The following is a 12,099-nucleotide window of genomic DNA, read 5'->3' as shown; positions in this document are numbered from 1 at the left end:
CTGATTAGCCATGCCTCTACACCTTCACTTCTTCCTTCTGTCTCACTCAGAAGCTCCTACCACAAACTTCTCCCTGCAGTCAGAACTGAGCTCTCAGACTTCCCGCTTCTGTCTCACCCTTGTTTCTCTACCCTCTTTTTAAGCCCTGCTTGCTTCTTCAGCATGCTTGACAAACAGGAAAAGAAATAATTTCAAAAGAAAGTTTGATGCTTCCAGGAAGCATCAGGTAGGAAGCTTCCAGGAAGGAAGAAGGTAATTGAAAAGAAAATAACCAGGAAAGTCTTTTCCCCTTCCTGACTGTATCCCTGTGATAATCTCTTCCTTGCTCCCTGTCAAGGAATAGAACAGAGAATTCCACTATCTTCCTCATAACCACCTCCACCACCCTCCAAAACATTTTAAAATTTTTAGTAGTGTATTCTAGGAGAGGCAAATAACTCACTCTTCAATTATCTTAATCTCAGTTTAAAATAAGAGTGTGAACAGTGTACTGTTTGAAGTCATTTACTACAGCAACACTTGTTTTGTTTAAGTAGGTTTCCTCTATTAATTTTGACAAATTCCAAAAAGATCTCCACTATCTGCAACACAGATTTTTTGAGTTTTGTATGGATGGCTTCACTTAAAAGTACCAAAGGAGCATATGCAGGCACAAGTGCTGAGATTGTTTAGAAAGACCCAATTGTGTTTACATGCCACAAGCCCTTTGCAGATAAATTCTGTCACTGACACAGCCTTTTAGAGCAAGAGAAGAATTCACAGACATTACATTCAATTTTGTCCTCTGGAAACCCATAATGTACAAATCACGCATAGATTTGAAATCTGAGGTCCCTGCCAGCTGGTTTTATCAATCGTCTTTGGTCTTCCTTGTCTTTTCGACCACTACAAGGATTCTTTATATACAATCCTCAGGCAATGAACATCCTATCCTTAACTACAGCCATTCTCCCTGGTAATGAGATACATGACTATAATTTCCATTCTCACAGTTGAGAGTGATCCAGAAAAAGGTACCAACCCAAATAGAGCATGCAGTGTGGTTTGATGTCTGATGGAATGGCTTCAACTCAATTCAATAAACTTATTGGCCAATAATTCTTTTAATCTGTGCTGCATTTATTTTGTTTAAATCAATTATATTTAAACTAGATCCACAAATGGTTATGATGGTAAAGAGCTAAATTTTAGCCTCGAGTTACACCACTTACCAGTCCTAGGTCTCTTTTCCAAGGGATGAGAGAAATTGATTGCATGGAGCAAGCAGAACATTGAACAGGACTGTGCCCAACCCATTCAGAAGTAAAGGCTGATGACCTAAGGCTTAGTTCAAGACTGCTTAGTTGAGGGCTCAGACACTTGTCTTTGAAGAACTCTGTGACTTCACTACAGCTGGATTCGAAATATCACTATGACTGCTCTAGCAGTCCTTGAGGAACATAATCCCACAGGAGAGCTCAGCTGAGTGTACTTCTAAGGATAGGCAGGCAGTCAAGTGCTTCAGCTGCAATTTCAAATATGAATTACACAAAATATTAGCACCCAGATGGCCTGTCTTTCCCAGAGTGCAGTACTTGTGCTGAAACAGAACTTCAAGCTCTTCAAGAGACTCACGCTTGAGTTCATATCAGTGCTTCAGGTTTGGGGCTGGATACTACTCCAGCTGTAAGCACAGCATTCAGGTGAACAAGCCTTTTTAAGCTTCCATTCAAATTATCCAGCTTCTTAGGTACTTAAGCATACCTGGACCGAAAAGGCTTTCACTTGAGTAACAAAGGCCCAAAAGCCACATTTAGCCACAGACATCATCTAAGGCACAGAGTTAGGGTTACAATCCTCATCTCGGCTGTAACAAAGCAGCAGTAACTTTACAGCCCACCACAAGCAATTTTCCACTGATGAAGCTGCAATGCATACTCTGATAATGAAGTCAGCATCTTTACACACAAACTTAATATTCCCAGCTAAATACTATGCCATTATCCACTTTATCAACAGGACTCTTTCACAAGGTGGTCTGAATTTGGTCTTAGACACTGAGAATGAGACTCACTGCCACCTGAAATTATGTACTCATCTCAAATTATGCCTTTTGCCTAAGGTTATTATTTAGGCTTCTTTCACAACAATAATACAAATATTAGACAATAGTATTACAAGTCTCAAGCTGGAAGAGCACTTCTCAAGAAAATAAATAACTTGTCAAGAAAATAAATTCTTGAGATAGAGTTTCCCCCTCCCAACATACACAATTCCCTCAAATGAGAAAAAAGTCTAAATTGCAAGAGTCAATGTTCATCATTTCTAGGAAGAATAGGGAATACAAATTAAATTAATATTACCTTACTAAAGTATATCCACTTGACATTTCATTTCCTGAAGGGAAACAAAAAGCACTAGGGAAGTCAACAAACTGTAAACAGTGACAAAGGACAGGACATCATGGAATTAAGTTATTAATGAATACAGCTGCCTCTGCATGCTGAATCACCATTAAAAATCTTCTCCCTCAGCAGTACATGAAGCCAAGATCTTTTTTTCCCCCTAATTTTCTGAACAGGGGAAAAAATGACAACAGACATAAGGATGTCACTGATTCTGAAATTGCAGCTTCACAGGGTATGAACATTTGTACAGTAATTTTTTTGTCAACATTTTTTCATTCCTTCTAGCATAGGCAATGGACTGACAGAAAAGCACTTTCACATCTCCTTTGAAGAAAACCAGACTCAGCTACTTGAAGCAATCAGAATCAATTCTTGATACCAAAGACTTGTATTACAGTAACTCTGGAGTTAGCCAGGAGCCAGGCTAAGGGACTTTTAATGTTTAATTGTGTGGGTTCAATAGGTCTCTATATCCACCTAAACTAATATTTTCTAAACATCATAAAGACTTTCCCCTACAGAATTTTCTGGAAAGCCTCCTCTTATCTCCTTGAGAAATTTTTGCTTTTGGAGCCAATACTCTTTGATCTCAGAAGCTGAGATGCATTGGTCTCAGTCTGTGTTTTCCCTCAGCAATTACACGCTTTGAACTGATTTTAATTCTGTTTGCCAGATCACCATGTTTTTCCAACATCCTTCTTCATTCTGCTGTATATCAAACTCTGTATTTTAAAGCATAGAGATGGGAATTCATTTTTGGGTGAATGCAACATTTAAAATAGTTTCTATAAAAGCACCAGCAGCCTTTGCCTGTCAGGCAGACATTTATTTCCTAGTGAGCTCAGGGCCATAAAATCTTTTGAGAGTCCAGAGAGAAAAATACAGTACGTTTGGGGGGGCTGCTGATTTTCTGGCCTCCTCAACTGTGAGCCTTTATAGACACACAAACAATCATGAAGACAGCTTAGCAAGAGAATTGTTAGAATGCCTACAGCAACAGTATACTGAGTGAAATAGCTTGTATTCATACAGAGCTATTCTGTCTCCAAGGTTTTCAAAGAACTCCACGGTCTTTTATAATTGCTAAATAAACTGCATTCATTTGTTAGTTATTTTTTCAGAATTTGTCACTCTATTTTTTGAAGCAAAAGCAATGTAAATGTGCTGCTTGGTTTGCTACAGTTAGCTGAATTAATCTGAATCTACATAACTCAATTTATACCTAGAATTTAGCCTATTGTTTCCAAGACTTGCTGGAATCAAAAGTAAACTTTAACTGGCTGTTACAAATCACCATACTGTTCAATAGCAGGAAGAATAATGCTCTGAAATAGCAGTGAGGAAGAGAATGCTTCACACTAAAATTTTTCTTTGAAAAGCCTCAGTGCTCTTTGACCCTGATGCTGACAGGAACAAAATTTTATCTTAAAGTTTTTAGCTTGTCTCTTAAAAATCCCTTCTGCTCTGAAATGAGAGCACCAACTTTGTACACACATGCATTTGAGAAAATGAAACAAAAAGTCCCCAACATTTATACACTTGCCCCATTCCCTTGCAACTGAATATGTACAATTTTAGGAGCAATACATGAATGTGAGTTGCCATGAGTGACTGAAGCAAATTTGACTCTACATTCCCTCCAAACAGACTACGTTGTAATCACTCAGTTATTCCTTAATGTTAGTCTTCTAAGCGTTCATTCTGGTTTCCCTCACCTCATTCTGCTGGATGTATCTTGTTCAGAGTGTAGCCTTGAGATCCTCCCTCATCTCCAAATTTCCCAAAACCTCTAGTTGGGAACATTACCACTGTTTAACTCTAATATCCATAAATACATTGACAGGCACAAGTTACAAGGAACACAATGCAATGATCTAGTTAAGACAAGCCAGAGAGAGAATTACTTTGCTGTTCATGAAGAGCAGCTCCACAAAGCAGTAACAAGAATGGTGGAAATAGTATCTGACCCAGTGAAGATCAAAAGGAGTTTTTCCTCCCAAGTCTGAACTCGGGTAGAATGTCAAATCATACAGATGTATTTATATGCAACACATATCATACCTCTATGTGCACTTTTTAAAGCAATAAAATATTTATGCCTTTTGCAGCTGTTTACCCATACTGCCTGGCAGGGAAATACAATTACTATGAAGTAAGTGTCACTTAATGAAGCCAGAATGGTGAAGTTCCACAAAAATAGTTTTAATTGGAATTTCAAAGTGACAACTGGGATTTGCTCAAATCAGTCTCTGAAGTCATCAGTGAAGGCAGTACATGTAATTACATATAAACTTACAGAGGAGCTTCACTAGGTTACCAATGTATTGTGCTGCCAACAGAGGAAAGCTCTTGTTATGCCAAATTTGGAACAGGGTATTCTGTTCAGCCCATCACAACTATAAGTGCTGGGACATTTTCTTCCACATTAAGCTTATTTCATGTGTATAAACTTATGTAAAATATGATGTAATATAATATAGCCACAGTCAGAGGAGTTACACAACTTTCATATTGTTTCAGCTTCATCCTTACACAAGAATTTAAGAGTTGTCCACGGAACCATGAGCAGATCCTAAGAGTCCCAAAGCCATACAGGCATATTTGTCCAAATTCCAGCCACAATACATACAACTAAGACACAGTAGGGTGCTGCAAGCCCAAGTTCACTAAACCTTATGTAACCTTTACTACTTAAATCCAAGACATGTTTTCATTTACCACCTAAAGTAGAGACAAGTTCTCTTTAATGAATTTTATAAAGAATTTTGGTGAAGACCAAAACAACCCAATCTAGCTAGAAGAAAGTAGTTTTCCATAGTACTTAATTTTAGCAACTTAACATGTAACTTCAATTGCAAAATCACATACTTCTCACATTGTCTTCCTAGAGACATTAGTCTCGTTTTCTTTCTTATCCTCTTTTCCTCCTTGGGATAACTTCATTATACAAACACATGCCTGATTTACTTCACATAATACAATTCCAGTTGTAGGTAAAGTACTCTTGAGTTTTTCTTCTGCTCTCAGTGCATTCTGTGGTTGCCTCAGTCACTAATTAATACATTTTCTCAATGTGTCTCTAGAACAGGGAAGTAGTGGCATCTTCATTGTGCTTATGAGGAACTGTACCCTGGTGAGAGGGTGCACAAAATTGTCTTCCACATGCAGGCAACACCAAACAATTTATTTCAGAAGCAGAAATTTCATTATTTTCAGCTCAATGGGCAAAATGCACAGTGCCACTAAACTTTAGCCCACAGACATCTCAGGCTGGAAAATAAAATGTGTATTTAAATGCATTTTCTGAAGATCCATATAGAAACCAGAAGTGGACAGAGTGAAACTGAAAACTTCCTAGCCTCTTCCTGCTGCAATAAGCAGTTCTTACAATAGCCAAGTTGAAAGGAATTCCAAAAAGACTACATTTAGAATTTGTTCACTATCATATACATTTTAGGCCAACAGAAATCACACAACATTCCTTTAACAAATTTTCTGCATTACTGCATTTATCAATCCAGGGATACAAGCACTGATATTTAGAGGATTCATGCTCAGATGAGTAGTGGTTACTATTTAACAGTGTCATTAAGGAACTAGTGGGAACTGAGGTAGATGTACCTGAATTACTAAAAATAAAAAAAAATTTCCTACTGTTTCATGGACTCCCAGGTTGAAAATAGAATTCTATGGCTGAAATTTCTGTGCTGCTGCCATTGCTACTGCTAGAGAATTTTTCACTCTGAGGTTCCAAATATTTAGGCAGATTACAGGAGAAGTGTGACAGTACTTTTAAACAAATAACACATCCCTTGAGTATTACTCAGAGTTTGTATCCCACAGGAGAGAAGTTCAAAATGCTTGACAGTAGAAATGCTACCTGCTACTAGCAGGTAACTCAATTTCACATCCCAGGGTGACTTTAAATGCTAAAATTGCAACCCCAGTGGCTTGCTGAATTTTCAAGCTCTGTTGATGTGATACATAATCTTACAGTAAAATTCAGCTTAAAAGCCAAAAGAATAAACTATTTACTGTTTTTAATAAGCGTACTATACTGCATGTTCTGAGCATTTTCAGAAGCGAAACTGCTTACAAATGCACCAGAGCAAAAATTCCAGAAGGCATCTTGAATGAATTTTAATTGAAAAATGTTTAATGTGATTTAACTTTAATGTTTTTTACCCCAGTACATCCAAAAGCTCATCTGACAACGCTGTGATGGGACATTTAAACATGACTGATTCCCTCTAAATCAGAAGATGCTCAGAAGCACCTGGTCATGTTTGGCAGTTTTCTTCCCAGTGTACCAGTACCCCTCATCTCATTTGTTTCTAGCAGGACAGACTCGTCCCTAAAGGTAACAAAAGACTGACATTTGTTCCAGGTTCAAGACTATCCATTTTATATCACTGGATTGAAACAATCTATAGAAGTCCAGAAAAAGCAAAACCAACAGCAGCTACAGCTAGAGAAGAAAGTTGACTCTATGGAGTACGTTTTTCACAATTGCCAGTCTCTGGCACAGTGTTAATATTTTGAAGTAAAATGCATAGAAATGCTCATAAAAACCCAACAGAATGAGTAGCTTTGCACTCCATGTTTATTGATAGCTATGAACTCTTGGGCAATGCTACCAAGTATTACCTAGCTACTCTTCTCATCTCTAAAGAAATTTTATTTAATGTTACCATAAAAAAAAAAAAAAGCTGTGAAGCATTTAGTACTAACTTTCTGGCCTCTGCTTTTTAATAAAATTATTACCTTTTCCCCCTCTTCCTTTTCAAGTATCTCCATATGGCCATTACCAATTCCTCTGGTCAATTACATAAGTGCCTGCCCCATTAAAAAAGATTATACATTTAAGAGCAATTACAAAACACCATGAGATCATCAGCCACACTCATACATTAGCTAGACAATGACCATCAACCACAAGCATGAACTAATCCACACAGTTCATCTCTAGTCAAAACAGGACTAAGAACTGCATATTCATGGTTATCACAGGACACCTGACATGAAGTTTCAGATCCTAATCTTACCTCACCGTAGTTAATTCAAACATCTCTAACATTAAAATACTGACAGCTGAAATTTAGAACTCAATTTTCATGAAAACAAGCAGTCTTCTAATCTTCAAGTTCATCCCAGTACCTCCAAAAACCAGAAAACCCAAACAGATATGGCAGGCCAAGTTCTAGGTCTCCTGTTCAAGCTATCGGGACATCATCCTAGACTCCAACACTATACAGCTCAAACTGCACTCTGTACTAGCAGATATCTGAACTCATCCATCAGAAGTTGCTGCCACCATCTCTCACCTCACAGATCTAGAAAACAGGTGAAACAGGTAATGAGACTGGTTTTTAGGCTGACAGAGAGCTCAGAATCACAAATTTTGACACCATCCAAATAGCTTGCATTTTACCTCTGAGTCAACACTTAAGTCATGGCTGACCTTATCAGGCCATAGAAACTCTTTTACTACTTGTCCTCTGGCTGTTTTAGGACTCACAAGCTTTTCAATAAGGGTAGAGTGTTTTACTAAGGCACTGCTCAATAAGGGGCTTAGAATTTGATAAAAACCAGTCCAGGCTTCAGCTCTTGGTTTTCCTTCTCCTAGTCATGTCCCTCAGAGCACTGTAAGTAACAGTGGGACTCAAATAAGCTAGAAAGAGCTAGAAGCACTGGTTCCCTCACCTTACAGCTATAGAGTCTTCTCCTTATGCTACCATAGAAGGAAAAAACCAACTCACAGAATCCATCCATTTAGCAGCAGTTTGATACTTGTGAGTACCACTGAGTGTACTGAAGGTAGAATGACTTAAACAGCCTGAAAAATGGAGCCAAAAGGAAAGATGGTTTTTTTTTTTTTTTTTTGGTCAGAATCCAACCTGGAACAGTCACACCAAGTAGTGGAGAACTATAAAACCTGGAATTTGTAAACTCTTTGACTAGTAAGAGTCATGACAGATGGTCACAATCCAATCCCAGTGGCCATTAATTTTTTTTTTTTGAAAGAAAACAACTGCTGACTGGAAAAAAAGCAGTATCATATTTACAAAAGAGACTACTGCTTGATGTTGACAGTGTGACTAAAAAAATATAAATTTTTCTGAAACTTCTAAGAAAGGGAGATAGTGCTTTGCAAGAAGTATACTTCACCACTCTGAAAATGTTAACTGAAAGACCTCCAGCTGCCCACTGCTCTTCCTATTAGAGCCAATAGTCTCATTTACCATCAACAAACCTACACTTGAAGAAAAGGAAGCAGGGAGTTGCAATGAAGTGTAAATGGACAGACCATAAAGATGAGCAATGCAGAAATGCAAATATACACAAAGGAATTCTAGGTAAAGATTTAGAAGGAAAGTCTCTTCCCTAAAACCTCAGCAGAGCATAATTCTTTGTGCTACAGCAAAGGAAGTCTGTCAGGAGACTGCAAGTACCTAAAGGTCTCAATGTTAATCAGTCCATTATTCAGCTGCAGGAACTTTTCTCCAAATCAAGCCAGCAGACGTTCTGTAATACCTAACCCATAATTCATCAAGCTCTTAATCTTCTAAGCCAAAACTTGTCCTCAAGCTCTGCACACAATGGGGCATGAGCCAAGGCCACAAGCTGGGCACCTACACAATCTTTTTATTATAAATATGAAGCAGAAACTCTCAGGCAGCTCCATACTGTGCAGAAGTTCATAAACACGTAATAAATTAAATATAGAGAAAAATAGTCACCAATGAGACTACAGTCCTGAACTCCAGCTTTCCAAAAAGGTATCCATCATACTGACACTGACTACACTCATAGATGTGCCTATTCTAGCAAAGCATTCACAAAGCACCCTTTTCTGAAGAAAAAACTATTATCTAGAAACAACATGATAAATTTTCAACAGCAAAACAAATTCAATTGTTTTTCTCATCCAGGAAATCTGTTTTGTTTCTGCACAAAATGCAGAATATTGGAGCATTTGCTGACCTAAGAAATCCCACGTAGAGTTGTTTTAACCTTTCTCTGTCTTCAAGTGTTACTGCAGAAAATTTCAATATCTTTAAAAAAGCAGGGAGTGGGGGCTTTGTGGGGGAGAGAAGGGAACATGCTTTTTGTACTCACATCGCAAAGGGGATGCAGGTTGATCCTGGCCCAGCCTTAGCGGTAATGAGCCCTCAGTGGACTGCTCTCCTGAAATCACTTTTTTTACTGGATAGTATTTGGGCTTAATCACATATTCCTGTGTTTGGCCATGATGAAGATTCATCATTAATGTCTGAGATGAAAGGGGTATCATCCTGTTTTTGAAAGAGATAGAAAAGACAAAACAATGTAAGAATTAATAAATTAGACTTAGAAACTACTTGTAAAAAAATTGAAGACACATTCAACTATAGTTCAAATTCTCAAAATACAGTTTGGGAAATCTACTACCTTAGAAATAAGCACCTAATTTTCCAAGCATTTAGCACCATCGTCTTGTCAGCTCAAACTCCTAAGAAAGAAAGACTCCAGGGATTATATAACTTTCTTTTTGACATGGCAAGAGAAATATCATGGACAGTTCAGAAAACAGGAAGGAACAGGGAAAAGCCCTGATCAAAACGAGTTGCAGCTCAAATTTGTTAACACAGAGCTTTCCAGACAGGTCAGAGCAGCAATAATGCATTCAAACCTTATTCCATTTTTTACAATTCTCATTCCATAGAAGGTATATAAAGTAGAACCTAAACCCATCTGACTTTCCCCTTCTGTTCCCAGAAATCATTACCTTTTTCACCATATCCCTCTAGCAAAAGAGCAAAGCACTGCTCCTCTTCTCCTTTTTCAGATGTTTCTCATCTAATCACAAGGTTTGTGTCCCAGAGTCACATTACTTTGCCCATCCACTTTCTCTTTGCCTGCACTATTGAACATCTCTGACAAATGTCCCATAACCACAAATGTCCCATAACCACACAGCTTCCCTTAACAACAAAACCATTTTTCCTTCCTGTTAAACAAGAAGATTCCTTCAAGCTCAGGATTCTCTCACTGCTAATCCTGACTCATATGTTTAGATTCCTCCCTATGACCTCAGCTTTTCACTGCACAAGGCCGTACCAACTTTCAACAACAATTCCCTCCTCCCCCTATCAAAAAGTCCTTGGTTATTTAGCAACCATCAGCAGTAGGAATAATTTCTTCACTAACAAACTGACCTTCACTCTTCCAGCAATTTATAAGGCAGCAGATTGGGCAGCTCTTAGCTACATGCAATGAAACTGCAAGCTGCTTTGGGGCCCCAAGGCTGAAGAACCCCACCACCTAGCAAGTAACAAACCTACTAATAACACACCTTCTAGAGTCATAGCTAGTGCAGATCAGACTGTAATGACACACACACCTTGGAGAGTAGAATCAATTACTAACTTATAACAGTGGCTATCAGGACTACATCATCCTTTGCTCAAATGTTGAAGGCATACAGAGTGGGATGCTGTAAGCCTCCTTTACTGCATTCTCAGCTGAGAGTATGTAACTAGTTTGGTCTTCAAAAATGGAAAAATGGGGGAAAAGTTATGGGATTTGAAACAATCATCCCTCAGAGCCACAGTTCTGCAGGGTAAATAACTGTCCTCTGAGAATAAGTCATGGACCCTATATTACAAAGGACAGCTGAGCAGCACTTCCCCACAGAGGTGAGACTGCAGAGTTTCAGCTAAGAACTTAGATGACTACTGCATTGTTTTCTGACATGTGGAGCCTGAGCCAGCCCCTATCTCCAAAGCAATGCCTAACTCCTTGGTCATGTTATTCAAGATCCTTAGTAACTGCTGTAGCCAATGGATCTGTGGTTAGAACAAACAATGGGGTTTTGTCCTACACAGATGCTCTTTTTCTCAAACTTTTTCTCAGACTTGATCCAAGTTAACAAGAGCGTTCATTAATAGTGACATTCTAAGCCTCCTATGTAGAACAGAAACATAACTGCTCAGCTGTCTCCAAGTCAATGTTTCTAATACAGTACTTACACAGTCTCATTACATTCAGTACAAGTCCTTTTGCCAGACTGAGAAAAAATACTGTATTTTCTATGTTGTCTTTAGGGTTCCTACCAGAAGATCAAAAGACAGCCTTCACTGGTAGTGGAGGTCAGGCTTGGAATCCAACACAGCCTGATAAGAAGTATGACCGAAAAACCCTCAGCCTGAGATAAAGCTGAAGTTGTTGCCTTCAGTACTGCTTACATATGAATTTAATTTCTTTGAAGAATGACTGCAATCACTCCTGCATTTGTTTTTTTCTAATGGACACCATTTGATGCCTACACATAAGGACTTACATTTCTGGTTTTGCATATAAAGGAGTATCTATGCTGAATGTAGAAGCAGGACTTAACAGCAGAGGTCAAAATACTAGATACAGATGCTGCCATTTAAGTGGCTGAGTGTTTTCTGTTAAGGTTAAAATCAGTTGTAAAGCATTACAGAATCCCAGAATAGTTAAGGTTGCAAGGGACCACTGGAGGGGTCAAACTCTGCTCAAACAGGGTCTTCCTAATGATCTCTGATTAGCAGTCCCCTAATTACCTTTGCTGCCCTCTGCTCAAACCCACTCCCAGAGCTCCATATTTCTCTTGTCCTGAGGAGCCAGGACTGGACTCAGCACTGCAGCTGTGCCTCACCAGGGCTGGGCAGAGGGGCAGGATCAGCTCCCTTGACCTGCTGGCAGT

General features: G+C 38.7%; 1 protein-coding gene across 7 annotated transcripts in view; it reads right to left on the bottom strand.

Annotated features, from left to right (window-relative positions):
- Positions 1–12,099, bottom strand: part of LTBP1 (latent transforming growth factor beta binding protein 1) — a 186,506-nt gene that overhangs the window by 129,595 nt on the left and 44,812 nt on the right. For all 7 annotated transcript variants that reach the window (XM_059467847.1, XM_059467848.1, XM_059467845.1 and 4 more), the window contains exon 4: positions 9,507–9,682. In XM_059467847.1, coding sequence (XP_059323830.1) covers positions 9,507–9,682 — 176 coding nt within the window. The remainder of the gene's footprint in view (positions 1–9,506; positions 9,683–12,099) is intronic.

Source organism: Ammospiza nelsoni, chromosome 3, assembly GCF_027579445.1.
Source record: "Ammospiza nelsoni isolate bAmmNel1 chromosome 3, bAmmNel1.pri, whole genome shotgun sequence".
Classification (NCBI taxonomy): Eukaryota; Metazoa; Chordata; class Aves; order Passeriformes; family Passerellidae; genus Ammospiza; species Ammospiza nelsoni.
This window is presented reverse-complemented; position numbering and strand designations above follow the sequence as displayed.